The sequence below is a fragment of the Podarcis erhardii genome (genome assembly GCF_964252035.2).
Source record: "Podarcis erhardii genome assembly, chromosome: 4".
NCBI classification, from domain to species: domain Eukaryota; kingdom Metazoa; phylum Chordata; class Lepidosauria; order Squamata; family Lacertidae; genus Podarcis; species Podarcis erhardii.
In genome coordinates, this window is record NC_138508.1 from 47231191 (window position 1) to 47253290 (window position 22100).

The 22100-nt window shown below is 39.2% G+C and overlaps 1 protein-coding gene and 1 long non-coding RNA gene across 23 annotated transcripts in view; one reads left to right on the top strand and one right to left on the bottom strand.

Moving 5' to 3' along the window:
• Positions 1-22100, top strand: part of LOC309340035 — a 68224-nt gene that overhangs the window by 41256 nt on the left and 4868 nt on the right. Inside the window, exons 3-11 of the long non-coding RNA XR_014155732.1 lie at positions 359-409; positions 1493-1570; positions 12685-12779; positions 15154-15238; positions 16387-16535; positions 17326-17426; positions 18685-18860; positions 19630-19713; positions 21156-21289. This is a non-coding gene — a long non-coding RNA (uncharacterized lncRNA). The remainder of the gene's footprint in view (positions 1-358; positions 410-1492; positions 1571-12684; positions 12780-15153; positions 15239-16386; positions 16536-17325; positions 17427-18684; positions 18861-19629; positions 19714-21155; positions 21290-22100) is intronic.
• ROBO2 (roundabout guidance receptor 2) overlaps positions 8714-22100 on the bottom strand; it is an 830881-nt gene continuing 817494 nt past the window's right edge. For 16 of the 22 annotated variants that reach the window (XM_081858421.1, XM_081858417.1, XM_081858436.1 and 13 more), the window contains 3 exons: positions 19259-19504; positions 14234-14434; positions 8714-12447 (listed from right to left, as the gene is read on the bottom strand). In XM_081858421.1, coding sequence (XP_081714547.1) covers positions 12446-12447; positions 14234-14434; positions 19259-19504 — 449 coding nt within the window. In that variant the 3' untranslated portion in view covers positions 8714-12445. The remainder of the gene's footprint in view (positions 12448-14233; positions 14435-19258; positions 19505-22100) is intronic. The other 6 variants (XM_081858429.1, XM_081858427.1, XM_081858428.1 and 3 more) reach the window with 1 other exon arrangement.

The window sequence follows — 22100 nt, forward strand, 5'->3', positions numbered from 1 at the left end:
TGTTCCAGGGAGAGGAAGTGAGGCCATTCAATGCTGAGGAGCCTCATCATTTGCCAGGGGAGGGCAAGATCTCCACAGCACAGAATGAGGTGTCAGGGTTAGAGGAAAGCCAGACATTTTCTCTAGGGCAACAGTGGCACATCAGTAGGCAGGAGCAGACCCAGCCTATGAGGAGTGCTTCACTTCAGGCCAGGAGCTGTTGGCAAGAAAGGCAGTCTCACAAGTAGCTGGACTTTCCCCACTTCTGTTTAAAAGAGTGGTGGGTAGGCAGGACCAATTGTTGGAACAACTTCATGCTCCTGTGCAGCTCTTGATCCTGGAAGCCTGATTCCTGGTCTTTACCTTGAACTGCTTTTAGGGAACCCTGAAGCTTCGCTCCTGAGCTGGACTAATCCTTACCTCATCACTGGTATCCCGGGGTGACTGGACTACTTTTTTGCTCTTATATTCCTAAGTTTACACTGTCAGAATAAAGTTTGGCTTCTTACCTGCAAGAAAGCCCAACTGTTGTTATTCTTGGGTGGGAGTCAGGATATGCTGCTATTTATTTGAAAGTTGGGTAGTGTGATCAAACCGTGTGGGATCCTTTCCATGTAGTGGTTGGTTTCAAGGACTCAGTTGGTTAAAGCAATTTCTACTATGTCAGGGAAAGACTTTTGGCTGAAAATCATCCAAATCACATGAGCACAACTTCACACATCATTTACCATGTGACTCCAAACCCATGCTGATGGAATCCAAAATGGTAATATTTTTGGGTGACTGTGCCAAAGACATTCAGGTTATGGTCCAAAGTGATGATATTTGTTTTATTGCTGGTTTAGCTCCCATGGACACAGGATGAAAACAGTTATCTTGTGGCAAAGTAACACAGTACATCAAATGCATCAATTCTCAACTTATTTGGAACCACCAACATAACCACTGGTGAGATATTACTAAATATGAGAGCCCCTTCTCTGCTATTACATTTGCAGGAGAGGAAGATTCTTATCATTGTTTCACTCAGGAATGTGCATGAAGAAGCAGTGGTGAAATTTGCTCACCAAGCATTTTACTTAAATATCCACTTCTCTAGCTGTCTGAAAATGATTCCCTGAGTGCCGGCCATTAATGCTATAGCTGTAGTGAAGCCAGGTGCCTTACAAAGCTCCTAGATGGTTTAGGGCAGTCCAAAACCAATTAATCAATGCCAGGCTACATGATGATTTATGACTTAGTACATTGCTTTATACTTTGCTCTTCTGAACTGAAACCATTCCAGAGAGCTCACTGGAAAAACAGATATACCTTTATTTTAGAGAGACACTGTGATGGCATTGATTGAACTTCATAGACTGAGACTGGGATCAAGTAGTGGTGTAGATCTTTTCAATGCACAAAACTTAGAATCTGGCATAGAGCATCTGAAAAAAAATCAACTTTCTAGAAGATGCAAGATCCGTTAAATTAGTGGTGGTCTGTATTTTCTTTCTGACTGTCTTTCTGACAGTGACGAGCAACTGAAGAGACCTCCAACTTCTGTGAAGAGTGTAACCACTAACTTGGCAAAATGCAAATGTGTCAAACAGTAAGTTAATGTTTATACAGAAGCCACTGGCTATGAAGATCTGGAACTCCCCTAGCCAGACAGCAAAAGTTGTAATTTTTTACATCTTAGATGAAAATGTGAGCTCTTATTTACAATATGATATATGAGTAATAAATGCAAAACTAACGTTCAGAAAATGAAAGACGAGATAATCCTTTGAGGAACTAGAATGACTTATCTATGTATTAATAGAAAAGGGATACGGGATAGGTTCTCCATATTGTAAAGCTCGGGACAGTTGACAACCAAATTTGCACAGTAAGAAGGTATGTTGAATGAACTTAAGTAAAGAGAGGCATGTGATGGTTGGGACAGTTTTTGACTTTGATAGCTAATTTGCTGTTCAGGCTAGATTTACCAAGCCACTAAACTTGTTGAAAGTTGATTGAACTGCAGCATGTTGATTGTGAGTAGAGATGAGGTATATGTTTAGCCTTATGGGATAACAGTCGTGTACTTCGCCATGTGCAGAACCTTATTTTACATTTTGATACTAGCAAGAACTACTCAGGGAAATTAAGCTAAACTTAAAATATATATCTGAGCATTACAGATTACTCGAAAAGCTAACCAATAGACTGTAACTGACACGGGGACAAATAGAAGAGGGTGTCTTCACCCCAGTATGACTCCCCTTTATCACATACACAGCCCAAGAAGACAACAACAAGAATCCACCGACAGCATACAAATCAATCTGGCTTGCTTGACCCAACAAGCCCTCTCTCACCTCACCAATGCAAACAAACCCCATTGCAACCAACCACAGACAACCCAGCCACACCCCGCCCCCCAATACCTCTCACTACCAAGGAAATGTAATAAATGAATAGAAAGAGAACTTACCCTGTTAATGCTGACACAAAACCCCACACATACACTATACAAAAGAATATAAGCCTTACCATCCCACCCCTCCTCTCCCCCAACCCTATACTCAACGCTAATGACTCACAACAAATGTACATGATTTGTAAGAAAGACTGTACAACCTGAAAAAAGAGACAAGGCATGTACTTTTTGTAAACCAAGAAAATCTTTAATAGAAATAAAAAGTTTTTAAAATAAAAATAAATAAATCTGAGCATTGCAAAATGGAAAAGTACATATTCCAAATTAGGTGATTATGCGTAATGAATTTTAACAGTATCTCTATGGCCTGACCCTGGCAACCTAAACCTAATATACCAAGAACAAGCATTTGGTTCATGTGCTTCCTTCTTCCGCCTTCCTATGCATGATATAAAGGGAAATTTGCAGGGTTTGTTAAACTACAGGCATTATGTGGTCACTGGTTGGGTTCTGGCTCCATTCTGGTAATGAAGGTGGGGCAGAAGCTCTTTAGGAAGTGGGAAGTTTCTGATATGTTTTTCACTCCTGCCTGTACAAAGGAATTGTCTTGCTTTTTGCCTCGCATTTCCTACCTCAAACAGTCTAACACCTTCTATTCTTACCATCCTTATAAACTCTGCTATCTTATGCTAGCTCCCTTCTTCCTGGAATGGTTGCTCCCACCCGATTTCTACTTTCATGCCTTTTACGCTCCCCTCTCCCCCCTCTATATATCCAAAAAAGTTTCTTTTCTGTCACCTTTGTTCTCCTCCTTGAATGGTTTTTGGCAGGCAGTTGTTTCTATTTAGCCCGCATGAGGCTATTTCTTTCCACCAACCAATCACAGCGGTTCACTGCCTTTCAGCTCTGTGCTCCTTGTCAGATCAACGAAAACGTTTACAGAGCAGCCACTGTACCTCCTATCAGGCACATTTGTTGACTGCTTTCTTCTGTCTGCTTGCTTCCTTCTCCATCACATAATCACAAGATGAAGTGCACAGACACCATTTGAATGGCAATGCCCATCAACTTTGGGGGCAGTGGCCCCGTCAAGTATTTCATTGGGGGCGTCAGCGAAGGGACCTTGGCCTCTAGGAGATGGCTTCTATGCCCTGGACTAGAGTCCTGGTGGAGGTTTAAATGTGGATTTCATTTACCCATTCATTTTATATTCCTTTCACCATTTCAAATGAATCAAGGTGGACTATGTGAAAATTAGATAAAACATAAAAAACCAAGGTGAACCAGGACATGGCAAGTCCGAATCTGGACATGTGTTGAAGCATTTGCAAGATCAGTCCAGCATATTAAATAGCCACAGAGAATGCCAAGTTGTATTAAATTCAACAGGTAAAAAAATAGTTGTATGAATCAGCCCTTATTTCCTGTGTTACCTGTCAGCACATCTTGGCCACATATGGTGCGTTCCTCCATTTATAGTCAGAACTTCAAATTACATCTGACAAAGAATTACACATTCCCATGTCCTCCCTTAGCAGCTGCTTTCTCCTGAGTGACCTGCTATTTTAGTTTTGTATGACACACATGCATTCCTTGTAGTTCGCATTTGCTGCCGTTTGATAGATATTGCCACTGACATTCTCCATATTTCATATGCCAGGGAATAAAATAAAGAAGAAACTGGAAGGTAAAGCCATTCATAGACTGTTAGCTTGCATTCTTCTTACTGCCAGTTATGGTATTCAGGAATATAAAGATTCTAATTCGATTGCATTGTCTTGATACGATTCTCTGATTTGTATTAGGCATGTATGCCCAAGATACCAAAAGCAAATGTTGCACAGGCAGCTTAGTCATAAGTCTCAGTGGAGCCTTACTTTCAGGTAAGTGGGCTAAGGCTCCAGTCCTATGGTGTGTATGCTAGAGTGAAAGTGTAGGCAGTTTAATGACCTTACCCTAAGCCCACCTGGGTTCTTACTTGCAAGGTAGAAGTGAGGGTGGAATAGCACACTTGTGTTTTTCTGTCCCATTATCCTTCCCATTGGAAAAATATGGAAGAGAGAGAAGAGGAGCGTGAGAGGTTTAGGCCAGCTTCTGAAGTGGTCCAAATCTTTCCTCAGGTTGAGGGATGGAGCCAAACTATTTCCACGTCCTCCCTTGGCACACCCCTGCACTGCCCCTAATGCAGCCTCTTTTTCACCTGGCTGATGTTGGATGGTAAAGTTAAAATTCAGTGCAGTAGCTAAACTATTACTGCCCCAAGTCTGTTCAGAAGTCAATCCTATTGAATTCAATGGAAAATACTTCCCAGTAAATGGGATTAGGACTGCAGCCTTAGTCCCTTTGCTGCCTAGAACTTATTTTGAGTAAACATGGGTATGAACAGGTTAATTTTAGTCTTCTACAGTAGCTCTAATTATGCAATTGCAGTTAAACCAATGCGATTTATAAAATATAATAATAGTAAAATAATAATAATAATAATAATAATAATAATAATAATAATAATAATAATAATAATAATAATAATAATAATTTCTATACCACCTCTATGCGAGGATCACAGGGTGGCTTATAATATAAAAACAAAACAAAAACACATGCCATAATAACAAACCAAAACAATAATGCCCCACTCCACATACTCCAGTTTTAAAGGCCATAGATAGTTCAATTAGCCAAAGTCGTGGGAGAAGAGGAATGTTTTTTACCTGGTGCCTAGGCAAGATATGTTACACAGGTACCGGACAAGCCTCTCCAAGGACAGCATTTTACAAGCAGGTTGGTTCATATGGAGAGAGGTTGTCCTTCAGGTATTGCAGTACTTGCACGTTTGCTTAACAGATATTTAAAACAAAATAAAAAAAATCCTTCCAGTAGCACCTTAAAGACCAACTAAGTTAGTTCTTGGTATGAGCTTTCGTGTGCATGCACACTTCTTCAGATACACGAAAGCTCATACCAAGAACTAAATTAGTTGGTCTTTAAGGTGCTACTGGAAGGAATTTTTTTATTTTGTTTTGACTATGGCAGACCAACACGGCTACCTACCTGTAACTAGATATTTAAAAGACAAGAGAGGGATGATCTCGAAAGCTGAATTTCAGAATTCAAAATTAAATTGGAATAAATAAATGCTGCTGAATTTTAGAAGTAAAGAAACTCGTTTTCCTGTGGTTTCAAGTCTTCTATTGCATTGAAAACATTAGTAAAATGTGACATACAGCTGTTGGTAGTGTATCCCATTTGTGACTTCTTTGAAACCTTTCTATTTATTTTCATGAGCAGAGTCCTTCACAAGCTGTCGAAACCTAAACAGTACTACACATCAAACCAATTCACATACGTCCCACCCCCCACCCCCCAGTGTCCCCATGCACACTAGCTCTGCTTCTGACTTTGGTGTGTGAGGCGTCTAAATGTGTTCAGCTGGATGTGCTTAGAAGCTTCTCCACAATTGGGGACTGTCCCCACTTTAAACCCACGTCTTCACTCTCGGTTCTTGAACAGGGTTATAATATTGTTGAAAAGGCTCAGAGGATCTAATTTCAGCATAGCAACTATGACAATTATAGGCCTTTCTGAATTATATAGTGAGGATGTGCCAGCCAGAGAAGAAATGGAAGAATTGTGGCATACAGGGGGAAATACCGTACTTGAGCGTATGCCCTTGACCTACCCAATGATGCCTGTGTGATCTCTGTCACAGCATTGAGTCCAATAAGTAATTTTAGACTTTGAACCACATTGCAAATTAGCTGTAAGACTGGGATTGCTGGTGTGGTAGGACATGATGATCATGTGGGATGCATTCAAGCAAGTCCCTTGTCACATTAAAACAGAGATAGTCAATCTTTTAAAAATGCTAGTTATAAGTAGATCCTGCCTCCTGTAGGGTTCCCAATGATCTCCATCCCGGCTGATCATTTCCACCCCAACTTAGCTTAAATAAGGCTGTAGTATTCATAATGCTGGCCCCAAGAAAGTCTCAAGACTGTGCCATGTTGGTGACTGAAGGTTTGACTTCAGCATACTGTGGAGACAGTCCCTATTTTTGGTACCTGGTAAAGCACTGTCCCAGTTTTTTCTGCTGGACAACTAGGATACTTTTTAAAAATTGTTGGTGTAAGTTGCTAGAGTTGTTGTCAGTCTTTCAGTTTCTGTGCCTTCTTCAGTCTTCAAGAACTTAAATCTGTGCAGGGTAAACAGACACATCTTGTCTCTAGTGCACATGAATGTAAATACATGTACACAAGTACTAAGGACCCACTTCCCATATTTGATTTATTTAGAACACATTGCACAATCTCGTCTCCCCCTCCTGGTATATCTGTACATCTGTAGTCAAGAACAAGAGCACACTCAGCTTTTAAATCCATGGGGAGCAGAAATGCTATACAGCAGGAGCAGTAGACCTTTCAACAATGTGTAACAGTTTGTGTATGAGTGTGTTGGGGAGACAGACATCTTGTTATCATTGGTATTAGAACTGGAACATTGAATACATGGTCCCTATTGCCATCTGTGAAATGGTGGAGGGTATGACAGTCCCTAAAAGGACTGTAAGCAGACTTATTTTCCACTTCTGTAGAATGCTAAACTAGGTTGACCTAGTGAAAAAAGGAGGTCAGAGAATTAAAAACTTTATAACCCATGACTCCTGCAGCACAGCTACAGCTCTTCTACTTTTTGCCATTAAATTCTGGGCTTCATAACTTTAAAAAAGTCTATGTGGCTTCCCTTTTCTTGTATTTTTTTTCTTGCCACTTCTACAGTATTTGGTGATTTGGTAGACTGTCACTCTAATTCCTTTGTGTAGGAAAGGAGACAGCCAATTGATATAAAAGGTCAAAACTGTACTAAGAATACGCACTAGATTTCCTAGTTCCAAGGCATGAAAGCACAGAACCTGCTGTTTGCAGTGTATTTCCTACATTTTTGAAATTAATGAAAGTGTATGTATGACACATTCGATAACTTTCTATCAGATCATATACAAGTCAGACTCTTGAACGTTGAGAACCCTTTCACTTTGAATGTAGGCAACTGAATCACATGTTAAAGGCATGGGGATGCAGGTTGGGAATGGAAAAGCCACTTATGGGCAGGGAAGTTCCTGCACGTAATAGAGTTCGAAACTTCCTTATGATGGTCTATAGACATGACATGGTGGGCAAGTCAAACTCAGGTGCCTCACACCGAGCATTTACAGCCCACTTTGGAAAATGTGCCACAGAGAGGCATTCAAGTGCCTACAGTATGTAGCTTCTTAGTTAGTAGAGCATGAGATTTTTAATCTCAGGGTTGTGGGTTTGAGCCCCCATTGGGCAAAAAGATCCTTGAATGACAGGGAGTTGGACTAGATCAGGGGTAGGCAAATTAAGGCTCAGGGCCCAGATCTGGCCCAATCGCCTTCTCAATCCGACCCACAGGCAGTCCGGGAATCAGCTTGTTTTTACATGAGTAGAATGTGTCCTTTTATTTAAAATGCATCTCTGGGTTATTTGTGGGGCCTGACTGGTGTTTTTACATGAGTAGAATGTGTCCTTTTATTTAAAATGCATTTCTGGGTTATTTGTGGGGCATAGGAATTCATTCATTCTTTTTCTTCAAAATATAGTCCGGCCCCCCGCAAGGTCTGAGGAACAGTGGACCGGCCCCCTGCTGAAAAAGTTTGCTGACTCCTGGACTAGATGGTCCCTTCCAACTCTACAATTTTAGGGGTAGTCTGCTCAGGTGTACATTGGTAAGTCAGCTCTTAAGTGGCTAAAAAAAAACCTTATATCCACGATTGCACACTATAAGCAGTTTTGTAATAGACAATTGTGATGGTTGATAAAGTAGACTTTAAGTATATATACATAGGTTTCTGCCTCTTGGTCCTTTCTTTCTCACAGTCCCTGTAGCAATCATTCCAGAAGCTCACTTTTAGATTACCTCTTCTCTAGAAACATTCCCAACAGAGAGCACAATGTGATTAAATAAGCACAGTAAAACAAATCTTTCTTCTTTTTTCACACCACCTTGGTCAGCATTTACAAAGACAGTATAAAAACTCTTTTGTCATGTTTATGGATTTTGTTAATGAGTTTTGTAACACGGTCCAGTTTCCTTATTTTTTTTTGCTTACCGTGGAACATCAGTGAAGTTAATGACATTTTGGAGAGTTTAGAAAACCACAACAGGACTTTGTAAGGCCAGTCTACCTGGAAGTGGAGTGTCACGGAAGAAAAAGCACAGCATGTTTTATAATTACTTGATTGCTCCCAGTTCAGGTTTATACAGTCATCATGTAGTGATAGTGCTAAATTCAAGTTTCTTTAACATAGGTTTGAAATGTGTAAGTTTTATTTCCCCCCAGTAAATATACAATACACACTGAACATTACGATTAACCAACTTTATGCCCATTAAACTTTGCTTCACTAACACATGAAACACATTAAGAGGTCATAATTATTATTTTTTTTGTGACTGAACAAACTGTTGTCAATGAACAATTTTATAAAAAAAATGTAGAAAACAGTTCTAAGTGTTGCCACTACACCCCTTCCTTAAGACACATTATGCACAAGAAATATTTTCAATTATAAAAAGGAAAAAAGTTCTTTTAAAAAAATGTTAAATTACATTACATTTTAAAAAATATGTTCTGTGATTATTTGAGGTTCACTGAATGGGTGAGAGACAGAGAGATGGAGAAAAAGAGAAAGCTTCACTGTTGAAATAATGGGGTTTTGTTATACATAAAAACTCCTCTTATAGTAGCCTATAATAGACAGTGATATTCTAGTACTCCACAGGTTTAATACTGACACAAAACTTCCCAACTGAAGTGATGAAGACACATATGAAGGAACCTGGGATGGCTACTTTTACTCAGACTAGATTTGACAAGAAATCGGCTAGTAAGGTGTTCCACCAAAGCTCAGCACAGGTTTCTAAGAGACAATTAAAACATTAAGGAAGATCAAATAGTACAGTCCTCAGGGGCCTGTACAACTTTAGAATGCAAATGTTTCAATGTGCTCTTGAAGTTTTCCTACATATAGAAAGTTTGTGATAACTGATATATTTCAAAGGTAGAACAGGACTCTGAGGACTCTACCATATACATATTGTTATGAGATCAACTTCTCATAGTACCTGTAACAGCAGTATGGGTGCAACTACCACCGTGGCTGCTCTCATCATGTGTGGTTAGGCCAGGCTGCATGGTTATGTTCTGTAGTAGTGGCATGCTACCTACTAGGGTCAGTAGCACCAGCATACATGCAGTCCACCTTAGCTACATTGGTGGAAAACAGTTTTAAATCCAAACCCTTTATTCAGTTAGTATGGCTTCAAGTAATCACTTCTAGTTTCTTTTCTCTCCACCCAGTCTACTACAAATGCCAGATATTATCACGTATCACTGTCTCAGCTGTTGTCATCTCAGGAACTAATTTGCATTTGGATGCTCTTATTTTTGAAAATTAATTACTGTTCTGTAGTTTCAGCACAAGTCTTAAGATGTGCCTAGAAATCTAAGTCACCTGGTAGATTTTTTAAAAAAGGCTATATGAATCCTTTATAAAATTGCAATCCACAGAAGCAAAAATTGAGGCACGTACTATTCTGACTGGAGAGCAAATACCTTCTCTCAGGTAAGATGGGAGTTGGGGTAAGGGAGCATCTAGACTCAGCCCAGGAATGGCTGTTCCCATTCCATCCCAGTACGACCAGTGCTGTCCAAGGCTTCTGAAGGAAACTCACAGCAGTGGTCATCAGATTAAGTAAGAAGGGGGAAAGAGGCATGCAAACTGAATCAAATGCTCCCCGATGTTATTCCCCATCTAAGAACGGATTAGTGCTTTATTCAGTTCTCTAGCATAGCACCTATCCGATTTGAGGGTTGGGGCATGGGGACTATTCTCCATTGCAGATACCACTGTGTCAGGTGCTGAGATAGGTTGCTAGAGTTGTGGAGCTTCTCCCCTTAGTAGCAGCTTACTGTGTCTTCATTGCATGGATCTGTGTACAGAAAACAATGTTTGTACCCAGAATACTATTGCTGGAACATGGTGTCAACATATTAACATACTGAATTTAGGAAAGAGAAAAGAAATGTCAGTTTTTATACATTTGTTGAATATTTCTGTACATTTATAAAATAATGGCTTTAACTATATCCAGCATTTCAATAAGCAGGAACATTACATAAATTCCTTGGTCACATACACACACAAAATATTTATCCTTGATTTGATGGGGGGGTTTTTTGGTTTGCCAATGCCCTGACGTTACGTAAATGAGATAATTTTATATCTGCAGTGCTGATTTAGAATTGGTAATGACAATGTTTTATCTTAACAGCAATCTCAATGCAATGTAATAAAAAGCAGCATATAGCTAGCAGATTTTTTCCTAAAAGTGTATGTCACTTACAACAGTGTGAGAGCCAAGGCAAAGTATTAAAACAACATGAACTGATAGTAAGTAAAACGTGTTTAAATGCAAGTGTGTAATAATGATGTGACTGAATGACATAAGCTCTGTGATGTAAACTTCAAACAAAATATTTAATGCATTTGATATACATTTACAGTATTTCTAACAGAGAAATAAAAATACTGTAGAGGAGTTGGAGAAAAACATGAGAACTAATGATGAGACAGGATGCTTTTGTTAATGTCCACTTACAGAGAGTTTGGTTTATTGAAAAAGTGTATAAACATGCATCATGTTTTCATAAGAAGAGGCTTGAAATTTACTCATCAAAAATAGGTCAAAGATGTTTTCTTTTCTTTGTTTCTATCCAGTTTCCAATAATGTACTGAATTGGCAAAAGACATATTAAATTCAAAACCGATCATAAATTTACCATTGTTTTCAAACATTTTAACCCAAGATTTAAGGTACAAATGAATTGGGTTGCAGTTTGTGACAATTTTAGATAATACAACACAAAAATATGTTTAGAATGCATAAAAACAGTTATGCCATGGATTTCAAGTGATGCAGCTCTACACCTTCCATTGTACTGTACATGTATTGGAAAGATGAACTAAGATAGTCTAGCTTTTTTGGAAGCAGCTTGGATTTCTCAATCATAAATTGCACCTTTAACTCTTGCTAGGTATTCCTAGCTCATATGGTTCATGTTTCCTGGAGGGGAGAGTGACTCAAGCATAGTAATTTTTAAAACTATAGTATTAAAGAATAGCTTTAGTGAAACACCTTAACTTCCTTCCTTTGTTAGCAAGATCAACTGTGCTGAACAAAGGAAAACTGATACTAAGAAGAGAGGAGGCTTTTGTGTTCTTGCCTGGTCTTGAAACTCACACTTCCATCATTTGACCCCTTTTTTAATGGTAAAAGCAACACGTTGCTTATTATTTCATATAGGATTCCATCCCTGATGCCCCAATAAGCCTTTGCTAACATCAGTTTGCCAGTCATCTTCCTAATTCTACACCCAATGGAAAACCACCTAACATAATTCATTACATCCAGCATTATCCAACATAGCTTACAGTACATAGACTCCTTTCACATTCAGACTTTTATTTTTTTCTTCTTCTTCATGTCACGAGGAGTAAGAGTTTTGTGCTTATCACCAACAAAAAAAATTGCAGTGCAAACTTTAAACATAAAAAGTTACACAATTAAAAGTTATTATATGGCACCACAGCCTATTAATTCACATATAATACAACAGACCAATAAGAACAGACAATAATATGAACATAGCTAAAAAGAAGGTGAGCTTGCATAGCAATGCAATAAAAAGAAATTATATACAAGGGAACTGTTTCATCCTGCAGGGTGATTTTTTTCTCTCCTTTATATATGCTTGATAAGAAATAGATTAAGGTGGAAGGTGTAGTATAGAGAAGAACACAGGTAGAGTATCTGTGGGATATGTGTGGCTGTGTGTCTTTACATTGCATTTACAGTTCTTTTAATAAGTAAGTACATAAATAAAGAAAATGTTCATTGCACTGTTTTAGTGTCATCACTTCCATGAGTTCAGACCTTGATGGCCCTTGAGAGCAGCTTGAGATGTTTCTGTTCCAACTACTCTGTTAAACAAAAAGCAAGAACATTATGTTTTAAGATACTTTACTTTTAACTTCTATGCATATTTCATTCAGACATATATTTTACAAGCAGACCATAAAAATCATTAACCTTCTGATTGGTTCAAATGATAACTTTTGTTAAAGTGAATGCTATTGTCGGGACTGTTTTTTTTTTTTTTACAGTATTCATTTTTGGAATGTAAACTGTAATTGTACATTTTCCAATTATTTTCTCAGTGAATGCAGCACCAAAATGTGAAGTTCTTCATAGAACAGCGATACCTATTACCCTCCTGACACAACACAGCATACCTGTCTTTTAGAAAGCAAATGTATGTATGCAGAATTTTACCTCATCTGCTTTTTGTTGAGGAAATGTAAAAACTGCAACTGCTCCATTACAGTGCTTTTGAAGGAACCCTACGAATTGTTCAGTTAGTTGTCATTCAAATGGGGAATCTGAGTCAGAATTGCTAAACTCCAGGTTGCAGATGGAGTGTCATATTAGTCAGTGTTCTGTTACGTGAAAAAATCCCTGCATATACAAGAGTTCTAACCTAGCTTGAGCCCTCAAATGCCAACTTTCTGTGTGGAGGGATTTTGTTTTTTGTTTTTTCGGTCACTGGAGCCTTCACAATGTAGTCTGTGTAACCTCCCATACATATGTGGGGTGGGTGGGTAGAGTCCTTGTTTGGCTGCTCTTTTATTCACAAAATATTTTATTCCTTTCTCTTTCACACTGCATGCTTTCCAGCTTTTAAATGTTGTATCTGCATTTTGAACACCACTCCCAGGAGTAGACACATGCTTTCCCTCCCTGAATGTGCAAGCCACAGTTATAACACAGTAAAGCTAATCTGTCTGCCCGCCCCCCCCCCCCCGTCTCCTAGCACTGGTGTTCCTTATGGTGATTTATGGTGAACTGTACTTTTATCAAATGCGATGTAATACCAAGAATGTTTATTTTATTACCTACCCTTCACACTAAGGTCCCAGGGCTGGTTACAACATTAAAACACAATATTAAAAACAATTTAAAATCACTTACCGTCATGAAAATAAAAACCCCTCAAAAGTCCACAATGCATAAAACACAGTTTGCTGCCCTGGTTGTGGTTGCATTGACTCAGTCTCTCCTGCACTGAACACTCTCCCCTAAATACAGTGGACCCTCTGGTTACAAATTTAATTCGTTCCAGGGGTCCGTGCATACCCCGAAAAATCTGTATCCAGAGGCACCACTTCGAACAGTGCAATAGAGCAATTCTGCAAACACGCGAGTGACAAAACCCAGAAAAATACTTCCAGGTTTGCTGCTTTCGTAACCCGAAGTTTACGTTACTCGAGAGTAACGTAACCCAAGGGTCTACTGTATGCCAACATTTCATCGGATGACAGGATTGGCAACTCACTCTTCTATCCATTCTGAACGGAGAAGACATCCCTCTGTGAGTGCAGCAGTGGTTGATGTAGGTGTCTCTTCCCCACAGAGATGTGGGGGTGATGTGGTGCATGACTGCATGATTTTGCAACCCTGGTTCTTTTTTCTGTTTTTTTGGTGTGGCAGTAATTTTGTGTTATGCACTGCCCCCCCATAGCAGCCATTTTCTGTATGGCTCTCTCATGGAAGATATTTTTAATTGGTGCCCACAGGATCTTCCCAAGATTCAAAATGTGCCTAAATTCTAGAAGCTTTAAAATTATTTTTATATATATATATATATATATATATATATATATATATATATATATTGACATTTTGTATTGCATCTCAAAAGAGGCTTACATAATTCGCCAGAAAACTGTCCTTGACTGCTTGATCCAACATATCCTACGTCAATGAGATCACTGGTGTTACGTTGGTGACCTCCCCGCATGACCTCGCCTTTCCTGGGTCCAGTTGATCCTTTAGAAGATGCTGTACCTGAAGAGCTATGTCCACCTGGGGATGGGAAACTAGGCTTGCTATATGGCACCAGTGCCTCTTCTGAAAATACAAATGGCATATATTATATACATATATAAAAGATACATGGGACTGGCTTACTCATGGGAGATTAAAACTTGTTGAATAATTTTACACCACCTAAAAACCCGAAATCTTACATACCATCTAAAATGCTGTATTAGAAAAGTCTGAACATTGGGAATAGGTATGTCTCACTTTGAAAATGGGGACTTGAGCAACTAAAATTTGGTGGATGTGCACACTGATAACTAGAAATTTATGAAATGGAAAACTCTCCCTCGAAATAGGAGAAATAAAGTCTACCATAAAATGGTTATACAGTATTTTCACTGGAAAGCTACAAAGTGGAACACAAATAAGAGCAAAAGACGAGTGAAGGGATTTGTGGAGGCAAGCCATGTCATCAGCAACAACACAGAAGCCAGCTATGCATTGATTTTGAAGAGCCTCTGTATGCACAGATACTTATGTACAAAGGTTTCTTCTGTGCAAAGGGAATTCTTGGGCTAATCAGGATGCTAGGTGATAAGTAGAGCTACTTCATGTGACTTGGAATGGGGTATGACCAGTTTATGCCTCTTTGGTAAAGGTTGAACTAGCTGCACTGTCCTTAACTCCTTCATTTCAACATGTGTACAGAAATGCATATTCTGGTATAAAAAGTATACCACTATAAAAATGGGCATTTTGTGATAAAATACGTTAAACCTACGTGTATTTTTGTGCTTTATGTGCAGATTGATGTGGAAGTGGGTTGGAACACATATGCATTCCAAATGGACTGGAAACAGGCTGATCAATATATCTCCAGATGTGTATAAGGTACGTCAAGAGGGTTTACTCCCGAATTCCTATAAATTTTGTGGGAGTTGACGTGATAGAAATCCAGATTTGATGATTTCGAAAATAGAGCTGTCCCACATGGTGGCAAAATACAATTTGAAAATGGGGACTATCTGCCTAGGTTGGGGAACATAAAATGTATTGTTTCATAATGTTGGATTTATTTATTTTTAACCCCCCCTACTAATATGACAGTTGATTCAATGTGAGTTTAGTGGTTGTTGAGCCATTGATAAATACAGGTTTCAACTACATATTACTAGAATAAGTAGTTCACATGGCTGAAATATTGAGAGCTCAATCTTAGCCCTTCCCCAAATGTTGATGATTGAAGGGGGTTAGGACAGTGCATAGATGTCTCTCCGCTTCCATAGAGGAAGCTGGCAGCTATTTGTCAGTGGTAGCAAACAGAGAACTCTGAAATGGGAAGTTTGCAAGGTGGTGGAGTCTGAACCTTTACTACAAACCTGGAGGTGCCATGCTGTGGTAGGGTGGATGGCAACACTTTGTGCTATGGCCAGTGTAAAAATTGGCAGGGCTTGGGAAGTGACCGTAGATCTATCACACCATTCTCATCTCCCCCCACACCAACCCACTTAGGATTGATCCATCAGCTAGCAGTGGAAGACATGCCTGACAAATAATGTAAATGAAATATACACAATTACCGTTTGTATTTTGGTATATAAGGATCTTTCTATTATTGACATATAGAGAAAAGTATCAACTTGTTTACAGTGAATTTGGAAGCTAAGTTAGATTTTAAATGAAACCATTTTTGCATGCATATTGGAAATCACATATTATCATATCTTCATCTAAGTTTATGAATTGGCATGTCCTAATTATAAAAAAACCAAGATTCATTATGGAAAAAGCATGATGAATCATAGATTGCTTAATTAAATGATACATAAACGATTTGCAGAATAATAAGGCCAAAATTATAGTTTCCTTTAAGCTTGCTGAAATGCTGCTCTTTCCCCCTCACTTAAATTATGGTAACATTATTTCAATCAATTAAGATAAAGAACTATAGAATCAGCTAATTTAATTAGCTTCCTGGTGTTATTTCCAAAGATATCAAGCACATGGGAAATTACTTCATTGGTTTATATTCCGTATAGGGAAAATCTTGCTTGACAAACAATTCCTGTCCTTGAGAACAGATTGCTGTCCTTGAGACCCAGGTCCCCATTCACTATATGTGAGCAGAGTCTACAGGATTTCTTAGAAACTGGGAGAAAGATTCAGCCCAGTTTAAGCAGTTTTGCAGGTACTGATTTCAACAGGAGATGTAACTTTCTATTGATTAATTTTGCAAGAGCTTAACTTTAGCTAGATCATACATCAGGTGTTGACCCCCACCAGGACTGGCCTACTCTCTTAAGAGGTGCTTGAGAGTTGAGGAACAGGGGAAGCTGCTTCTGCTTAGACTTTCAGTCTGTCTAGCCAAGCAGCTTTCCAAGGCATCAGACAGAAATGCCTTACAGCTCTGAAGTACATATTTGTGAAGGTGCTTGATAATGAACCTGGGACCTCAAAGGACCACTAAGCTATAGAAGGACCAATCACACAAGGAGGCAGAATCAGGCAGCCTTCCCTTGATGCAGAATGTGTGAAGAATGGACAGCACAGGGCACCAGACTCTCAATGATTAGCTTATCATTATATTTTTACCACTTTGAGTGGTGTAATTTGAAGTTTTGACTCAGTTATCCACACCCAAATGTTATTAGCTATGTCCGCTTAGAGGAAAATTGACATACCCATATGGTCAGAGGCTTTTAAATCAACACAGTTTAGCAAGGTAATTGTTTTAGTCAGTGCTTCTCAAGTGAGCAAAGCATTGGAGCTAACCTAAAATATCAGTACAAATTTACCAATGAAATCTTTTGATTTTGGTGATATAGAAAGCTCATTACCCACAAGGGGCAAATATATTTCTGCTACCACATCGGTAAACTCATGTTCCCAGTCTAGGAAGTAGTGCGTGAAGTTACCATGTTGGAATCCAAGATGGTGGTAATGAGTTCATATTTGGCCCATATGTCATCTTGCCCTAGGTAGTATTTCAAAGTACAAAACCAATACTGCATGAACCAAGGAGAACAGTCATAGCAATTGCCAACATCATCATATTTGGAATCAAAGATGACTGCCACAAGTAAGTTACAGTTGTGTTCATTATGTGATACTCAAGAAGTTTGCAGAGTTGCTGTTCCAACAGCAAAAAGGGCAAATTTCTTGTTCTAAAATAAATGAAGCTGCTGGAATTTGGGAACTTATTCAGCTGCTGAATTCAAACTTGTTTTGGCAGAATTCTTTACAGGTTGTGCCTTGAGTTGATCCGTCAGTGTAACATTCTAAAATATTCACTTGGCACAATTTATGCTAGTTACTTAATGCAGAAACAGAAACAAGGTGGAAGATGAAGGGAAACCATACCACCAACAGTATGTGAAGAAATTGCTAGGATATCAAGTTGATCATCTGTTCTAACCGTCCTTACATGTGTGTGTGTACGCAAATACACACACACATGTTCTGTCAAAGGGTGCAATCCACAAGGGATGGGGAGGAACATGAGAATGTAGGAATGCTCTGCAGTCCTCTATCCAGTTCTAGGTTTGAATTATCTTGTCTTTTTTTCTTTTAAAAGCTTATGTCCCTCATATTGTTTCCAAATAATAAAAAGTATTTTCTTCTGGCTTGGGGGTGCGGCAGAGAAATGTGGGGGTTTAGGATCCTGGCATACTTTCCTTTTTTTGGCCCTGCATCTGAGCTCCAACATTGGTTGAGCCACAGCTTTGGCAGGGTTCATAGAGTCAGAGAGGGAGACGTCGTTCTCCCTCTGCAAGCTCAGATCTCTGTCTCTGGAATCAGAGATGGCTATCCATTATTTTGTATGGTTTCTTGGACAGTCTCCTAGAGCCCACAGGATTGCAACCCCCCCGCCTAAATCTTTTCATTTGAACAACTGAATGCAACAGACAAGCTGACAAAGAATACTTGAATGGTTTGTTGATGAATACCTAATAGCTGTTAAGACATTTAATGATTCTGAGTGCTGGTGTGAGGGGGGAAAGGAATAACGGGTGACAGTCAGCTGAGTTTTACTCAGGGTAGATCTATTCAAATTAATGGACCTTAGTCATGTTCGTTCAATATTTACTGTTGAAGAAGGTGTGGTGATCGTTGCTGATTTCCTCTGCTGCAGAAAATACGATCCAAAGAATGGAGAACCATCCAAAACATTATGGTTCAGGAAAGAACAGAATGAAAGTTGTAGGGGGCAGGGAGAAATCAGCAAAAATCGTCTCACCTCTTATATTAGTGGAGATGTTTGCTGCATAAAAAGCTTTTTCTATGAGCACAGCAGCAGCATTGGATTTCACCCAGTATTCCTACATTGATTATGTTAGCAGTGGTGTCTGCTGGATGAAAAGCTGTTCTGCAAGCAAAATGGCAGCATTTGATTTCACCCACCGAGTTTATCAATGAGAAGTTCCATGTTTTAACCCCCCCCCCCAAACACACACACACTTATGAGTCCAAAATGGCTTGATTCCGAGCTTTTTGCAAGGTTACAGACATAAATGTGAGTACTGATGAGAATGCTGTTAATACAGGTGGGAGGTAAGGATGTTTGGTGCACTATATGCATGCAAAAAATCCATTCCAGTGGGTTAAAGAAAAATATTCACAGCCAGTGTGTGTTCCATATGTATATATTCCTTGCATAAGATGTCAAGTACATTCCCCCCCTGCTGCATATAGCAGCATTATTAACTCCCAAAGGCATGCGTTCAGAATTTTAGTAGTTTAGGTATATTCAAAAGCTTCACCATTGCAGGAGCAAACATTGAAGGTCAAATGTTAATAACAATCCTTTGACTGTTCCAATGTAAGCCTTGACCTTCACCGCCTGTAGGGGATCTTATAATGGAATATATTTAGGAAACTGCCTAAGCTGCTTTGAGAGGTGCAACTACACACCTGATCCAAATGCTTGTTTTTGCTGGCTTTGAAGTTCTGTGGAGCTTATCCATTCCTGGGTTTGCCGCTGCCACTCTAGTGACGTTCTAGCTTGACGATCCAAAGAGCTCTTTGTTTCATCTATGCTGGATGTATGCTGTCGTTCTAGAGAGCTTCCTTTTCTCTCTGTCGAACCTCCACGTTGGCCAGGGCCTATCTGCTGCCTTAAACCCTGACCAGGGGGTGGGTCTGGCGGTGGTGGAAGATCTAAAAATGTGAATAGACTCAGAATTTCAATGACATATTAGTTACATTTAAATTTTAGCGGAAAATGAAAGGATTGGAAAGACTTGACAAAATATAGTTATCCTACATTTTTCACTTGGTTTTAGACAATTGCTAGATGTTTTTGGCTGTAAATAACTGAACATGCCCTTCACCAGAAGAGTAATTTTTGTTGTGCTGCACTTGACAAGGTCAGTAAAAAAAAAAGCTTTTATTTTCAGTAGATGGGGGTTGTTTCCTTTTTCATCCTGTTTGCTATGAAATAGTTTTGAAATATATATATTCAAAATGCAGATCACATGTACCCTATCAGTTAAATTAAAAGTGGCTTCATATGAAAGGTTTTCCAGAAGTTTTAACATGCACTCAAATGTTCAGTGAATTTGCAAATTGCTCTAAATATGTCCAGATTATAACACAACAGATTCTGGGAGGGTGGGGATCTTCAAATGCAAACTACTTTTTAAAAAAGAAGTCACCAGCCTGTGTTTAACTTTAAGCAAACTATACTCACGATAACATATATCAAATGTGTATGAGTTTTCCTTTATTTTTGAACCTTGCAATGGTGAAGAGACATTAGTAAGCATGATTTTTCAACATTTCTTAGTTGCAATCCAACATTCTGTCCATGCTGTTTCAAAATAAACATGCAAGACATTTACATACCACTGCTCAATAAATCCTCTTAGATAAACACAGGATTTGCAATGCTTTGAATCATGCCTCTGTGAAATATTTTCTATGCATGAACTTTATAGCTCTTTCCTTTTCTGAATTGGGGCTATAGCAGTACTCTCACATGTGCATGCCAGTTAATTTCTTTGTCCATGCAGCACTCTTGACCATCTTTGAGAAGATGACTGTACCATAGTTGGAACCACATGTGACTATGGGGAATCAAGAGTCTTCTGGTTCTATCCATCTATAGTTTGGTATATGCTGATATTTCTGCACACAAATCTATACCCAGGATGGTCAGTAGGAGTAAAGTGGATGGGAAAGAAACAGCTGGTGTTAATACTTGTGAACCAGCCCTAATGGTGGAACAGATACTCGGGTATTTGGAGCATGACAACACCATTTTGTCTCATGGAGGCAGCTGTCTGCAGTCTAATTAGTTATTCAAAATAATTGAGACAATAAATCTTCCCCATGCCTATCCTACATGGCAATTTTCTCTTTGATTCATATAATGCTGAAAACACTTGTGCCGTTCATTCAAGCACTTTAACAATTGAGGTAGTAACTTGACATTCCATATTGGCTAATACCCCTTCATATGCAGTGTTTTCACTGAAAGTTGTTCACACATTTAGCCACCAGTAATGTACACTTGTATTCAAGTTTCCCTTTCTCACTGGGACTGGATGGTGCACCTGGAGGAGACTAACCTTAATACAACAAGGAACTTCCATCTTGATGTAAATAGCAGCTTTATGGAGGGGGTGAAGATTTGCATTGGAACTGAAGCATAGGGGGGGAAAGGGTTTAAACTCCACCCCTGCCTCCTACAACCCCCACCCAGAGAGTCTCCATACAGCTGCTATCTGCATTCCTAAAGTGTCATGTAACTTAAAAAGCATCACGTGTAGTTGGGCCCAAGAGGTTCTGAGGTATTTTTGTTTTTCAGGTTTGGTGGCAGGAGCTGTCTGGTGTCAAACTGGAAACCTTAGGGGTGGCCAGTGTGCTGCTGCCCCATGTGGTGAGCCACTGAACTGCAGATTGCAGCATCTTACTAGACAGATTAGCATCCTAAGGCCTCAGGTAAGTTTATTTATTTACTTATACCATAACATTTATATGCTGTTTGAGTTATTAAAAAAAATATTAAGATGTTAACAAAAAGAATAGAACAATGAAATTATCATGAAGAACAACCATTTAAGACATTCAAAAGATAATTAAAATAAATGATAAACTAAAAAACAGATTAAAGCACATATCAACATTCTACATATATGGGTAGTCTTGTCTGAACAAAATGCTTTTAGCTGATGGTTTTAGGTAGTAGTTGGTTCCTCCTGGAGAGAAAGGACGATAGGCAGGCTAATGGCTCACCATATGATGCAGCCACATACAGTGGCGTAGCGTGGGGGGTGCAGGGGGGGCCGGCCGCACCGGGCGCAACATCTGGGGTTAGGGCAAATCCATGGGTTAGGGGGCGCAAATCCACGGGTTGGGGGCGCAAATCCATGGGTTAGGGGGCGCAAATTACTTGCCTTGCCCCGGGTGCTGACAACCCACGCTACGCCACTGGCCACATACAGTCCCAATGGTTACCCATTTCAGCTTCATAAGCTATTGACCTCGAGTGAAAAGGATTTGTGGATAGTACCTCTTTGACAATAACAGATTTACTGGATAGACTACTCATTTGGCCAGTATTCTTGCTCCCACTCGTGTAAAGTAAACATGAAGAGGATCATAATAATTTGTAGTTTTTTCTCTGTGGTGCTTTAAGAGTCTGTTTGTTGCTTCAACCAAAATTGTGAGACATTTCTTATAGCATGATATATTACTACAGTGACTTAGATTTTCAGTGCATTTTGAAATTGTCTTTCACTTTACTTTCCTT